At 41.0% G+C, this 15,204-nt stretch overlaps 1 protein-coding gene across 6 annotated transcripts in view; it reads right to left on the reverse strand.

The window, feature by feature from the left end:
- AUTS2 (activator of transcription and developmental regulator AUTS2) overlaps positions 1-15,204 on the reverse strand; it is a 986,777-nt gene that overhangs the window by 18,610 nt on the left and 952,963 nt on the right. For 2 of the 6 annotated variants that reach the window (XM_084650934.1, XM_084650939.1), the window contains 6 exons: positions 12,607-13,084; positions 9,876-10,129; positions 8,665-8,906; positions 8,169-8,213; positions 3,394-3,489; positions 1,985-2,056 (listed from right to left, as the gene is read on the reverse strand). In XM_084650934.1, coding sequence (XP_084507060.1) covers positions 1,985-2,056; positions 3,394-3,489; positions 8,169-8,213; positions 8,665-8,906; positions 9,876-10,129; positions 12,607-13,084 — 1,187 coding nt within the window. The remainder of the gene's footprint in view (positions 1-1,984; positions 2,057-3,393; positions 3,490-8,168; positions 8,214-8,664; positions 8,907-9,875; positions 10,130-12,606; positions 13,085-15,204) is intronic. The other 4 variants (XM_084650935.1, XM_084650936.1, XM_084650938.1 and 1 more) reach the window with 4 other exon arrangements.

Consider the following 15,204-nt stretch of genomic DNA (forward strand, 5'->3'; position numbering starts at 1 on the left):
AAATTGGGAAGGGGTCTTGGCCACCTTTCTGCAGATCTGCTGGAAAGGATTGGGTTGGAACTGGCTGGAATGGCACTTTGAAAGTGCCACCACAAACCAGCAACTGTGTCCGTTCAGTGACTATGGTTTTAAAAAAGGGCACCTGGTGCTCTACTTATAAAATTTGAATAGACAATACAGACTGGCATTGACCGGTTGTCGATGGTTTCTCTGCAACGGATCAGCTTTGACTTAAAAGAGGGATTTTCACACTGGAACAAATGTGGATAAAGAATGTTTACACAAAAAGCATTTTTTGTTTGTTTGTTTTTGGCCAGATATTTTCGGTCATCCTCCTTTGCTCATGCTTCAGCTATTTATGTTTTGACTAGCTTCAATAAATAGCAATGAAAATATAAAATAAATTCATTAGTTATTTCTGACAGGTTTGGATGTCCCTCTTGAAATGCCGTGATAAAAGGGAAGGGAGGATTACAGATATAAGAAGATGCTTTGCAGGAAGCAATGACAGCATACTATATTATCTTGGAACAATCAAAACTATGCTACAAGTTGAAAGGAAGTATACAGCTAAATGACTTAATGGAAGATGCTCTCGTTATCTTTTCAACTAGATGAATACACAGAAACAAAAATGCACAATTTGTTTTGGTACAAAGCCAAAGTGCGGCACCAGCTGAGTTGGGACCCAGCATAAAACTCATAATTCAACACCTGCAAATAGCCTTACAATACATAAAAGCTGGGCCACCTATAGCAGCATGGATTTTTTTCATTGCTTTCAAATAGGGAGTTCTGCTTAACAACTGACAGGATAACATCACTCATTGTAAACAACAATTAACAGATGAATATAAATTCCTAGCCTGCCTATGGACATTCATCACCAGGATTCATTTTCCTGTAAAATGGAAAAATGCCGACAGCTGAACGGTCAAGACCAAAATAAATAATTAAAATGTGCAATTTGGTCTTAAAAATCCAAGAGTGCCAAACGATCAACCAAGTGCATCAATATTTCATCATCATAATCAATACTATAGTAAATATGGGACTACATGTCATAATCCAATTATAGCCTATCAGCATAAAACTTGTGGATGTTTATAAACCTTATAATAGATTTGGAGTTTATCCTTTTACTCATGAGGATGTTACAGGAAAGGGCTTTTCCATTGCATGGTATATGCTTTGTGCTAATGATTAAAGACCATTCCTTTAAGTTGTTATGAGCCTGATCATCCACCCATTGATGTTAATGGTAAAATTCCCATTGACTTTAATTGTGCAGGATTAAGCATTTCTAATGCCTTGTCTACACTTTATGGCAGTGTGCAGAGTATAGGCACTTTGTACGTAGCAAAATGCTGCTGTGAAAGGCCAGCTGCGTCCATGCGTATCACTGCAGTGTGTAGCTGCACAAGGCAGTGAAAGGCTCCAGCAGGTGGAAGAAGCAGGGAAAGGTTCCGGCACCGGGGAGCTTGATCTTTTCCCAGCTGCCTCCTTGCTGCCAGAGCCTCTCCCCGCTACCAGAGCCTTTCACTACAGCAGGGAAAGACCCCAGCAGCAGGAAGGCTGTGGGACACGATGCTGCTACAAATAGCAGTATTCAGGTGGGAGGCACTGCTTGGTTATGTAAAGAGCAATGTCTGGTATATACCCTAGGGCTCAAATGTGGAGTGCACTCTATTCTACTTGCCTAAGCCACGCATCACCATCCACACTGCTATTTATACCCCTCCTAGGTGGGTGTGCAGTGCCCGTGCTCTACAAGCTCCCATAAGTGTAGACCTAACTTAAGATGCTCTTCTAGGTACCTGACGGGTCCTACCTCAGCACGGGGGATGGCCTGGATGACCTCTAATGTCCCTTCCTGCCCTACATTTCTATCAATCTATGACAGAGTCTCTCGTATTACTAAATTATCTGGATTATTAGTTTTAGTGGCATTCTCATCTAAAATGGCATAACATTTCCAACATACCCTGGGGTCTTTCTGCAGGAGGGTATGTGGGACAGTTCCCGGTCTGGCTGCGACATCAATAGGATTGGAAGTCTACAAATGTTACAAGAAAATGTCGTGAGTTGTGACAAAATTAGTGGGTAAAAATTCCCTGTTTAGCGTTAATATTCCCCAAAGAATAAAGGTGGCATTTTAAAAGGGAAGGAACACATCATGGTTTAGTAAAATGTATAATACAGCCTCAATTTTCCAAACTTCATTGTCTGAGGTCTTCTGGTTATTCAAAACAGGGTGAACAGAATCATGTAACACAAGAGCAATAGTTACACTGAAAGTTCTGTCCATAGTCCAAAACTTGATTAGCCAGACTTATACAATGTCCGCAGTGGTATTTGGAGCATCAAGCTTGTACTGTATTACTCATCAATTTTAGCACCTGGAAATAATCCACTGATGGCTGTCAGTGACATCAATACACTGAAACAGACTAAGGATTCTAACTTCATTGTCAATACACAATTTATCAGTAATTTTTTTAGTTGTTACAATGCTATCATAAAATGGCAACACCTCTTTAAACAAACAAAAAGCCTTTCCCATGGTTTAGATTTAAATATTCATCCACTATAACAAAATGCATCACTCCAGGCATTGTAACTTCCCACATTAAAAAAAACCAAAAAGAATAGAAATCAGCTGCAGTACAACTAACAATTAAGCAGCAGTGTTGTTAACAGCCTGATTACCATACATATGAAGAACTCCACTAATGAACTGCAATCTACATATTCAATCAATAAACTGGATGGGCCTATTTAAGAAAAAGAAAATCTTCTCTGCAGAGATTTACGCCCTGATCCAGCAAAGACCACAGGGCTATAGAGCCTGATTCTCTTCTTACTCAAGGATGACTTCATTAAAGCCAGAAGAATTACATTGGTTCACAGCAGATATAAATGAGGAGAACCAGGTTCATGGTTTTCGGTAATGGTGGAACTATCAGGTAACAGTAAATCAAGAAATGAATTTAAAAAAAACTTGTTTATTAAATGAACTTGCATCAGTTTTCAGATCAGTTATATCTGAAAATTAGTTGGCTAGATTCTGAACTGAGCTACCACAGTATAAACCTGAACTCCATTAAATTATTTCTCATTTCAGTTACACCAATGTAAAACTGGAGTTACCCAGCTATCGTCAGTGGGATTACTCCTGAATTACATTAGTGCAACTGATATTTGAATGGTTTCAGAGTAGCAGCCGTGTTAGTCTGTATCCGCAAAAAGAAAAGGAGGACTTGTGGCACCGTAGAGACTAACAAATTTATTTGAGCATAAGCTTTCGTGAGCTACAGCTCACTTCATCGGATGCATTCAAACCCTAAACCTAAACCAAATGTGAACAAATGCACAAGTAATTCTTATTTTTACCTTAGGTTGAAATGCTCCTTGTAGTGAGCCAAAAGGACCAGTGGGAGGAATCATGGGAGGAATACCTGATACAGCTGGAGGATAGGAGTGAAACAGCTGTAATCAAAAGATAAAAGAACATAAGGAGACGTTTTCTAAATACAAATCTAGTAATTCGAGAGAGAGAGAGAGAGGAAGAAAGAAAGCATTCTTGTATAATATTAAGGAAATGAGACATAGAGAAAATTGAAAAGCACTGAAAACATGATCTCACTGCAACAATGTTAGTTAAAGCAGTCAATGAAATGTTTACAAATGTCATGAATGTTTACTTTAGAACTTAAAAGTAGTTTACAAATCAAACAGCCAGCAAACTATTCCCTGGATTAGGACATCATAATATAAAAGGATCTTTTGCAATTGTTAATTTTTAAATTGGATAGAAGTCGCAGATTTTAAACTATATCAAAAAGGAGGGAGGAAGGCTAAGCCAAATAAGACTCTCAGAAAATTACTACTTAATTGAAAAAACAATTTTCTAAGGTTTTACTCCATTAAAACTCAATTAGTACTTTAGATTTTAATAGTTATCTGTAGGAAATCAGAAAATATACACAATTCTTACTTCATTAGCCTGTCTTAGAGGATATCCTGTCACAGCTAATATTAGAATAGAGATAATCTGATTTGCCAAAACCCATCATTTAAACAAATAGTTGTGGCAGCAAAAAAGTCTAAATTTAGAGTACCAATTTCTATAATGATAGAGCCCTGGAGCACAGAGGCACACAAATCTCTAGGGAATATATGCCTGAAATATACTCCGCTGGCCTCAAGGTACCTTCTTGTTTTAAATGAGCTCAGTCACACAAGCTTTTCTGTGTCGTGCACATGCGCAAACTGGAAAACAAACCAAATCAACCATACTGTTCAAACCTCATCCTGCCTTTGTGATCAGACTGTGAATCCCTTACTCATATGGAGGAGCTGTTCCTCATGTAATCAGTTCCACTGAAGTCAATGGGACTACTTGGGCAGCTGCCTACTGTGGGAGTCAGGGGTTGACAGTGTGACCTAAGGGTTTGTCTTCACTGAAGACTTAGCCTGGGATTTACCTGGGTGTTGTTCCTAACCCTTTTCCTGTCCACATACAAAAAATTCTGACCCAGATTTGGTGGTGCTTTAAACCCAGGCTGGCGGGCATGTGTGTCATGTGTGACTGTTAAAAATCTACCTCCTAATAGAGCTGTTCTAAGATAAATCCTCTGTATATGCTACTTTTAAGATCAAAATAAATGCTGTTTTTCATGAGTTATTGGCTAATTGAATAGAAGTGGGACTGGGCAAAGTAAAAGATTGAACATGCAGAATGGGCACACACGAGGAAACCACATTCCCGTGTAAACCATATGTTTCAAGAGTTTTCATCAATTTATTTCATGTAATATACATATGTACATAAAGATAGACCTTTTTTCTGAGTCCCTTTTCCCTCCATTATCCTCTCTCACAAGGTCAGTTAATCATATTATAGTGACTGAGCTAATAAATTATTTCAATATCATATCTGTACCCAAAGGTTTATTATCTAAACAATATGGTATGAAGTCTCCTTTCATAGCACATTCCCATCGTTGCTTTTAATTCTGTTTTATTTGAACCTGCTCTTTTCAAAGATGCAGAAAACATTTCCGGATTAGCTAATATTGAACTGAAGGCATTTGAGAAGTCATTATTAGGCAAGTGTCCTCCTTTACAGTAACTTTTAATGCCTAAAATGTGTTTGAAATACGCTAGTGTCTACTGCATTTAATTCTCCATATAATGTGTTCATTCCAAAAGGTGGAGAGAGACATATTATTTAATATGACTAATAATAAGGAATGGTTTCCTTACAGTTCTATAATTAAATATACGTTATCATTCCTCAAGGTCAGAATTATTATAAAACACAGATATTTCTCAATTATCTCTGTATCAGTCAAACTAGGTTAGCATTTATAGGTTATTTTTCATCTTCAGTGTTTCCTTTTGCCCTTGAATATCCTCAATTTGCACAATCTTTTCCTCTTCAGCTTTCCTCACTGGAAAATTCAGTGGCCACTTGTAAAATTGGACTACAGCTCCCCTGACATGCACCCCAATGATAATGCAAAGGCTAGTGGTTGTTTCTCTGATCTTGACCCAGCATCAACCATTCATAAGGGTAATTTCTTACTGTATTGCTTTAAGGTCCTGAAACAGAGAGAGATACTGTGACCAAAGAGGTCAAGAAAGGAGAAACAAATTATTTGAGCCTCTGCTCTAGACCACATGTATCTTTCTTCCCCATGTATTTTCAATTCTATGACAGATTGGATTCAATCCAAAACTGGCCTTACATTTGTTCTCCTGCAGTGTTAGTTTATTTGGTGAATGATTCTTCTTTTGGCTTTAAGACAATTGCCAGATTTTCTCAAGGTAAGTCTAATTATCAGGGCAGGTCTACACTAGACACTTCTGCTGGTAAAGTTGGAGTGTGATTTTTTCACAGACATTTCCATGCTGCCAAAAGCCCTAGTGTCCTTTTTGGCAGTATAAGCTTCGTCTACACTAGTAGGGTTTGCCAGTATACATCAGCAAGCACCTCTTCTACTGCAGACTAGGCCTTAGTTTAAATAAGGATATGAATCCAGTGGCAGTATGTGACAAAAAGGCAACAAAATCTAAGAGTTTACAAAGCATCAGTCAGAAAGGCCATGATTACTTAAGCTATGTCTACTGATAGCACTACTATCAGTAAAACTTTTGTTGCTCAGGGGTGTGAAAAAACACCCCTTGACCAACATAAGTTCACCGACAAAAGTGCCGGGGCTGATAGCGCTATTTCTGTGGGAGATGCTCTCCTGCCGACATACCTACTGTCTCTTGTTGGAGGTGGTTGCATTATGCCGGCAGGAGACCTTTCTCCTGCCGGCAGAGAACGGCTACATGTGAGACCTTACAGCTGCAGCGGTACCGTTGTAAGGTCTGTAGTGTAGACATAGCCTTAGATTGTAAGCTCTTTGGGGGAAGGACCATCTTTTGTGTTTGTACAGCACCTAAAACAATGGGATCCTGGTCAAAGATTGGAGCTCCTAGGCTCTATAATAATATAAATAATAAAGAATAATAATATTTTACACCTTTTTTACTGTCACATTCTATTATTGGCACATCATTGAACATAATGGGCCAAATTTCCAGCAGCTGTTAATTGGTGCAGCTCTACTGACTTCAACAGACACCCACCAATTTACACCAGCTAAGGATCTTGCCCCATAGGCTAGCAGATAACAACACAATGCCCTCCGTTAACATTTAGAAGGAAAATGGCATGATTTAGTTTGGTCGGATTTCTAGTAACTGCAGTTTTCATAAGAGAACTTGTCAATGTCAATTTGAAAAAGCTTATATAGATAAGTCACTCAATGATTTTCTGTAATCACCATTGACTGCTGTGCTTTATTTGCCTAATGCACGTTTATCTATTTCTCCGGTTCTGCATTCTTGCTTGAATCAACATGCCACATTGATGATAACGTATCTTATAAACTGATGTGAAACCCAGTGACTAAGGGTGGAGTCCTGCTTTAAACAAATCATATAAGCATGTGAGTGATTTCACTCATGTGAGTAAAAGTGCTCCCATGCATGCATGTTTGCAGGATTGAGCCCTAACATTTCATACAAAGGCCTCAATCCTGCAAAACACCTATATATGGACTTAAAATTACGCAGACGAGTCTTATTGAAGATCAATGGGAGTATTCACATGCTCGAAGTTAGGCATGTGAGTAAATTTTTTTCAGCGTCTGGGCCTAAATAGGTTCCAAAGTGAGCAAAACAAACAATAAAAGAATCCAACCATCATCTCATTTTTCTTGCCCAGTTCCACTTCTAAACAAAACCAACATGAAAAGCCAAGTGCTTTGCAGAGTTCTGAATAATACTGATGCAGTAACTCATTCTCTAATCAAAATATCATTATGAGAGTGAGAAAATTCTCTCCGTAGCCAATCAAGAACTTGTCTTTTACCAATACGATGAAGCTCCTTACAATGGAGAAAAGCAACCTAGATTTCAGCAGATAATCAATCAATGATACAAACTGTAAAACCAAAAAGCTTGACAATTAAGTGAAATCTATTGATTTACAATATATTTTTGATTTATAACACACCAGCTATTAAATTACAAGGTTTTTATTTTGTAGTTCTTAACCACAGTGCTAGATTCTCATTGATGTCAGGAAATAGAGCTTTCAAAATGTAACAAGCCCAGTGGCACAGTTACGACTTTTGAAATCTGAAGCACACAAAAGACAAGGATTTAGTTTTTATACAGTGAAATATATTAGTAAAACTATTGGATTATCTAACCCTGAAGGGTATGTATGATAGTTTGTCATTTCATTACAAATTTCTTAGGAAGAAATTTAGTCTAATGGCTTATGACACAACTGAAAAATGGTGATGAAATTACTGGTGTATCCTGCTTTATGTGGCATATTTAAGCTCTTATGCCGCATCTTCACATCAAGTTGGTCAAGCAAAAGATCTTTTGATTAAAAAAGATGATACTGCATCTTTATCAGAAACCAGCACCACAAAGGCAAGCCTTTAAAAGGCAAAGCTAAAGTGACCAAGAACGATAATGGTAATTCCTGGAGTGATGATTAAGAACAGACTGAACATTCTGCTAGTTATTGAGCGGCAATCCCAGCCCACTATGGAAAAGCGATTAAGTCAATTTTTAAACACAGTAATAAAACTCACACTGTGACGGTAGAAGGGGTCAACTTTTGTAGGGTATTTGTCAAACTGCAAAGGGATCAAAGCACAAACTAGTTACTTTGTATTTTGTTGTTCATACCTTCGCTTCTGTTGGTAATATCAAAGACTGCCTTTCTACTATTTAGCAACCAACAGAGATAAACAAAAACAGAATAAGCAAGTCTTGCATAAGACTGTGCTTTGGATTTTGCATCCTTCGGAGTAACATGACGTCTTTAGGCAATAGAGGAAAGGAACAGGCACATGAGAAGTATCACACGTTCCAAGCACTATAGTATGTTGGGTCAACAGGCTAAATTCATCAGCCTAAATGCTGCCATTCGGTACTTATTGTTAGTTATCAGTACACGTTTGAGGAAGGAGGAGGCCTTTTTGCCTCTAGCTAAGGGTATCCGGCCCAAAAGCATTGTCTTTCCCTTAAAACTGAGATTTTTGTAGTTTGTAATAAAGAATAGAGTCGTGCTCTACTTATCCTCACATTTCTGCCTGGGGTACGCACCATGGGCGGTGCCGGCGTTGGCATGATGGCAGTGGGCGGGATGGCGTGTGGGAAAGGCGTGAAGGTATGCTGGTGTGTATGTTGGTGTGTGTGCTGGTGCTGATGCTGATGCTGGTGGAACTCGGTCCTCAGGTAGGGTGGTGGCCCCAGAGAGGCCCCACGATCTGCACTCTGGGAGGCCAAAAATCGTGTGTTGAGTTCCTGACGAAGAAGATCTTGCTCTGAAACAAAGAATAAAGCCGTGAGTTCAGGAGCTTTTCTGCAGTCCCCCCTGGTGGTTGCTGGGTTTGGCTGCCAGAACTAAGTTTAGGTTTCCCTTATGAGGAGAAAACTATCTTCTCCCAACTACCGCGTCACAAAACATGAGGGTCTTCCTTGGATCTTCCCAAAATGCACTGGAGGCAATAGAACCATTCAATTTCCCCTTTCTCCCGGGGTTTGTCTTCACTGCAAAGTTAACTCAAGCTATAACTTGAGTGTTGTCTCTAAATCGGGACAGGTCAACACACAAAAGTCCTTATCTCAAGTACTGTGCTGTTTTTAACTAGCGTTGACTGGCAAGACTACACAGGCTAAAAACTGACTGAACCTAACTTGTCAGCTTCTAACATGACCACTCCGTAATATGTATGCAGGCTAATGTCACTCGAGTGAAGCTACTCCTCCAGTGCCTTCCCACAATTCCTCCCATGGGTCCAGGAAGGAGAGACGTTCTCCTAATATTTCACAGAAGTCTTACTGCCACACTCGAGTGAGTACCGCACAGGTGTGGACACAGTACCTCAAGTATCATATAGCAGTGTGGCTGCTCTCACTCTATGCTAACTCGAGTGGAGTAACTCACGTGTAGATAACTCAGGTTAACTCTGCAGTGAAGACAGATGCCCAGAGGGTTCATGTAATGGGAGCACGCACTCAAATATGATTTTACCATGGAGAGAAAAAAGAAACACAAAATTTAGCCTCCCACAGATATTCTTTCCTAGGGTGGAAGGAATATTATTGGGACAGGCTGAACTGATGGTTTCCATTTTTAACACAGCCCTGAGCATGTCAGTGGGTACATCCTCTGTCAAACGGCCAACCCTTGTTGTATTGGTCAAAATAAATAATTTGACTTAAAACCAAGAGCTAGTTTTGTATGTCGTTCCACGAAAACGTTTTTCTCCCGTAACACATCCAACTCTTACCTGAGTAAGTACTACCAGCTGGATGTCCTGCAACCTGCAGTGCCCCTGAAGTCAATGGAGGTGGAGGAGGCAAAGCCGTAGGAGGGGCAAACATATTGGGGTGATGCGAGTGAGCAGGAGGTTGGAGGGTGGGCGTGAAGGTGTGCAATGGGCTGTGGCTGGGTAAAGAGAGGGGAAATGGTGAAGCGGAGGGGTGGTGGGCTGTGTGTGGAGGAGGGGCCTGAGTCTTGGCTGGAGTACTGCTCCTGCTGCTGCTGTTAATGAAAAGAGGCGGGAGGGAATAATTAAGCAATGCAGGAAAAGAAGAAAAGCCTCATCACGCCCCACACCCCTCCCTGCACACACACCAGAAGTTACTTTTGGAACATGCTAAACAAACCGTAACTTTGAAATTCCCTTTTTATTTCCAATCTACTCTCTAGTCAGAGAAATTGAGGTTGCAAGAGGCTGAGTTCCAAAGTTAAATGGTATCAGCCTTGAAGAAATACATGAATGGCACACAAAGGAACAATCCACTGTGTACATTTATTACTTCACTGTCAATTCCTTTCGGCACGAATGCTTCTGAACTGTTGTTCCAGGTAACTGAAGCTCAAATTAGTGATCTTTGCACTAATAGAGATAGTTATCACTAAATAAAATGAAAGATCGTAGAAGATGAGAGACAGGCTGGAGAAAATGGTGATGTCTACCTGCTTATCATATAATTAATGACTCCCTCTCTTCTCCCACAACATAAAGATCTAGGTAGATTACCCAGCAATAAATATTTGTGTATGTACTGGTTGAAGTTTTTCCCCCTTTAACATACTCCAACATGACTTTTTTAATGTCTTAAAATAGCTAGTGCTCACGTTTTACTTTTCACTATGTCATGTAATAATCATTCACGCTTCTGCTGCATGGGACTCTGAAGGAAAAACAGACTGATTTTGGTTTAAAGTAACTCAAGAACTTGAGCAGTTGTGGGTCAGATTCCACCCCTCAACTCAAAGCACAGAGCAGCCAAATCATAGAATCATAGAATATCAGGGTTGGAAGGGACCCCAGAAGGTCATCTAGTCCAACCGCCTGCTTGAAGCAGGACCAATTCCCAGTGAAATCATCCCAGCCAGGGCTTTGTCAAGCCTGACCTTAAAAACCTCTAAGGAAGGAGCTTCTACCACCTCCCTAGGTAACGCATTCCAGTGTTTCACCACCCTCTTAGTGAAAAAGTTTTTCCTAATATCCAATCTAAACCTCCCCCACTGCAACTTGAGACCATTACTCCTCGTTCTGTCATCTGCTACCATTGAGAACAGTCTAGAGCCATCCTCTTTGGAACCCCCTTTCAGGTAGTTGAAAGCAGCTATCAAATCCCCCCTCATTCTTCTCTTCTGCAGGCTAAACAATCCCAGTTCCCTCAGCCTCTCCTCATAAGTCATGTGTTCCAGACCCCTAATCATTTTTGTTGCCCTTCGCTGGACTCTCTCCAATTTATCCACATCCTTCTTGTAGTGTAGGGCCCAAAACTGGACACAGTACTCCAGATGAGGCCTCACCAATGTCGAATAGAGGGGAACGATCACGTCCCTCGATCTGCTCGCTATGCCCCTACTTATACATCCCAAAATGTCATTGGCCTTCTTGGCAACAAGGGCACACTGCTGACTCATATCCAGCTTCTCGTCCACTGTCACCCCTAGGTCCTTTTCCGCAGAACTGCTGCCTAGCCATTCGGTCCCTAGTCTGTAGCTGTGCATTGGGTTCTTCCGTCCTAAGTGCAGGACCCTGCACTTATCCTTATTGAATCTCATCAGATTTCTTTTGGCCCAATCCTCCAATTTGTCTAGGTCCTTCTGTATCCTATCCCTCCCCTCCAGCGTATCTACCACTCCTCCCAGTTTAGTATCATCCGCAGTTAAAGCTAGTTTAACTGGCTCCTGCGTAGGGGAATCCCAGCTTGGATAGATGGAGGAGGATCCAGTGGTTAGGGCACTAACTTAGTACTGGGGAGACCTGGGGTCAAGTCACTGCCCCACCACAGACTTCCCGTGTGACCTGGGCAAGTCACTTAGCCTCGCAGTGCCTCAGTTGCCCAGCTGTAAAAATGGGATAATACCTCCCAGGGGTGTTGTGAGGATAAACACATTAAAGACTGTGAGGTGCTCAGAAATTACACTAATGGGGGTCTTGTAAGTACTTAAGATAGATATACAGGGCCAGTGTAGCAGCTCCTCCTTTGTCGTAAGGTCTTCACCCCAAAGCAGCAAAGGAGATTAAGCTAACAGCGGTTCTCAAACCAAAGTGAGTCACCACCCCTTTTTAACAGGGGAACCAGGGCTGGCGTTAGACTTGCTGGGCCTGGACTTGAAGCTGATGTCTGAGCCCCACTGCCCGGGGCTGAAGCCAATGCCCAAGGGCTTCAGCCCTGGCTGGTGCGGCTCAGGCTTCAGTCCCCCGCCCTGGGGCCAGGTAGTAATTTTTGTTGTCAGAAGGGGGATACGGTGCAGTGAAGTTTGAGAACTGCTGAGCCAAAGCAAGCTAAGGCTGCTTTACTTCTGAAGGGTTTAATGTGCTTGAACTATGCACCTTTAGTTAATTCCTCTGAACTTTCCTAAATGTCCCAGGCAGACAAGCCCTGAAAAGCATGTCCTCCTATGTGCATATTCAGCTAACAATTTGGGCATCTTCGCCACATTTTAATAGGCTTTCCTTTATTGTTTGCCATAATAAATAACAGTTTGCCTACCTTAAACTGTTGAGGCTTAGGCTGCTGCTGTTATACGCTGATAAAGGCTGAGAGAGACTCTGTGAGGAAGGGTGAGGCTGCACCAGCGGCAGGTTTTGATGGACAGATTGCAGAGGGGACTGTGGCCTGGGTGGACGTTGCACTTGAGGCTGAGGTGCAGGTGGACGCTGGGCTTCTTCTGAGCCTTGCAGCGGCTGTGAGGCTTGAGGCTGTGGTGGCTGGGCAGGAGCCTCTGTACGCTGAACCAGTACAGGGCTTGGGGAAGGTGCTTCAGGCTGTGGCTCCAAAAGATGTTGGGCCAAAGTCTGAGAAACCTGAGGACAAGCGTCTTTAGGCACCACAGGCTCGAGTATTGGTTCTTTATTGCTGTCCTGGCTCTTCTCTTGACTCCTTTCTAAGCCTGATATTTTCGGGACAGCCGGCCCCCTAGCATCTTGGTTGTCATTTTCAGCTAGCGTGCTGACACCTAATTCTTTACCTGCAACGCCGAGAGAAAGAAAGACAAAATGTCTACGCATGCAAAGAAGTGAGAAAAACCATGTGAACCCATTACATTCTAGGCAGTTTCAGTATTTTCTCATAGTAGACTTTTACAGGGATAACGTCAACTTGAAATGCAGTCAACTTCCAAAAATGAGTTAAAAGTAATTTCCTGTAGTACACCTGTTCCTGATATTTGTGGTTTTAAAGTCACTTTTTACCATTAATAGATCTGTACCAAAGTATCTTCCCCCTGCCACCTTTATTTCTCAAAAGATCTGCACAGTATCTAGCACAATGGGATGCTAGGTCCATGACTAGGGCTCCTTGGCACTATGAAAATACAAATAATAAACAGCAGAAATTGACCACATTCATGATCCAGCAAACGCTTATGCACCTGCTTAGAGCTACACATGAGTAGTCTCATTGAATTTAATAGGGCGACTCATATGTGGTATTGCTAAGCCCAAGACTTCATAAATCATGAGCTAGGCCCCCCAAAATCATCAAACTGGCTTAAAGAAAATTATTTTTTTAATAATACATTTTGGGGGGAGGGGGAGTTATATGTCTTCTCATTTTCAAACATTTGAGGTTCATATTTTCAAGCTTCTCTCTGCAGCCATGAGGGCTGGAAACATTTTTTTTTAAATAAAACTGAGAAATTCATATAATCCCATGACCCCAGGAGTTGCAGTTTAGGAAAAATTCAGGATACATTTGTGAGAGTTGGCAACGCTGCTTATGCATAAAATGAAACGTGCAGAAGTATTTGCAAGATCCTGGCCTGACTGATTATACAGGAGAAAAAAATGAAACCAACTATTCACAGAGTGCTATCAAATAGTGGGGGAAACGAAAAAGATTTTTGCTTGTGACCTCCTTCAGTGACAGTTATTTAGGAGCTACTTGTCACAATAATAGCTACAGAAGATAAGAGAGCACAATGTGATTTTTTTAAATTGGCATGTCCCATTCATATCAGTGACTTATTATTATACATTTAGTACCGCGGAGCCTATGCTCATCACTTCTCAACAACAATCTCTCACCTGAAAGGTATCATACTACCCTTAATTTTTAAGGAGGTGTATTTAATCCAAGTGTGATAAAAAGGTTGGAGGGAGATTCTAAAGGAAAATTATTGCACTTGCACACTGGGAGCTTGATTTTCAGAAGTGCTGAGCCCATGCAATTCTCACTGCAGCCAATTGGGGCTTAGTAATTGGGCCTGCTATGTCTTCGACAACCACCAATACCGTGAAAAAGAAATTTAGGCAAAACTATTGAAAAGCCCCTAGGGCTCAGGATGAATATACCGTTCAAAGTGTACTTGAGGTTCTAGATACTTCCTAGTGAGGAAACCGTTTCCTTACCCTTTTCCCAGTTTTTAGGTGGGGAAAATACAACCGAATACATAAATGATAACACGTTATACAGTATATTGAAGGAGAAATTGTTCATAGCTATGTTTCTAACTTCTTGAAGAAGGGATGCGAATAAAAATAATGGAAAACAAGCTATGCATAAAGTCTACTATGGCCAGCAAACTCAATTTTCTTGTGATTCCATATTTGTTTTATGGGATTGGTGTGTTTTTTTTTTTTAAAGCCCGAGCTGTTGATTTCATGAGATTGAAAGAGAATCTGACCCTCCATTCAAACAAAAAGAATAAGTTTCTAGCTTTCATGGTTAGGGAGAAAAGTCTGAAATCGTGACGTGAGTGCATCCTAAAGGCTCAGAAACCAGAAGGCAATTTTAAAAAGCCCCTACATTTATTTATTTCTTTTTAAATCTTATGATTTTTTTTTAGCCAATCCCATCATTTTGCAGACCAGATTCATGATTTTTGAACGGATGGGGGTGGGGGAATACTACTGATATGTTCATACTCTGTGGGCTCAAATGTATGTCTCTTGTGGCCTTTGCTGTGGAACTGAGGGAAGCACAATGGAGCAGCAACTGCGCCTACAGACATTTTGCTTATTATTTCTGGCTCTGAGGGAGTTTGGGAAGAGGCATTCCTTGCTGTTTCTGTTCAGCAAGTGAAAAGAGCTCCTTCCAACCCCGAAAGACCCAGCCTCCCTTTCCTCATGCCCATCAGTGAAGCCAAAC

This window comes from Lepidochelys olivacea (genome assembly GCF_965140295.1).
Source record: "Lepidochelys olivacea isolate rLepOli2 genome assembly, chromosome: 17".
NCBI lineage: Eukaryota > Metazoa > Chordata > Testudines > Cheloniidae > Lepidochelys > Lepidochelys olivacea.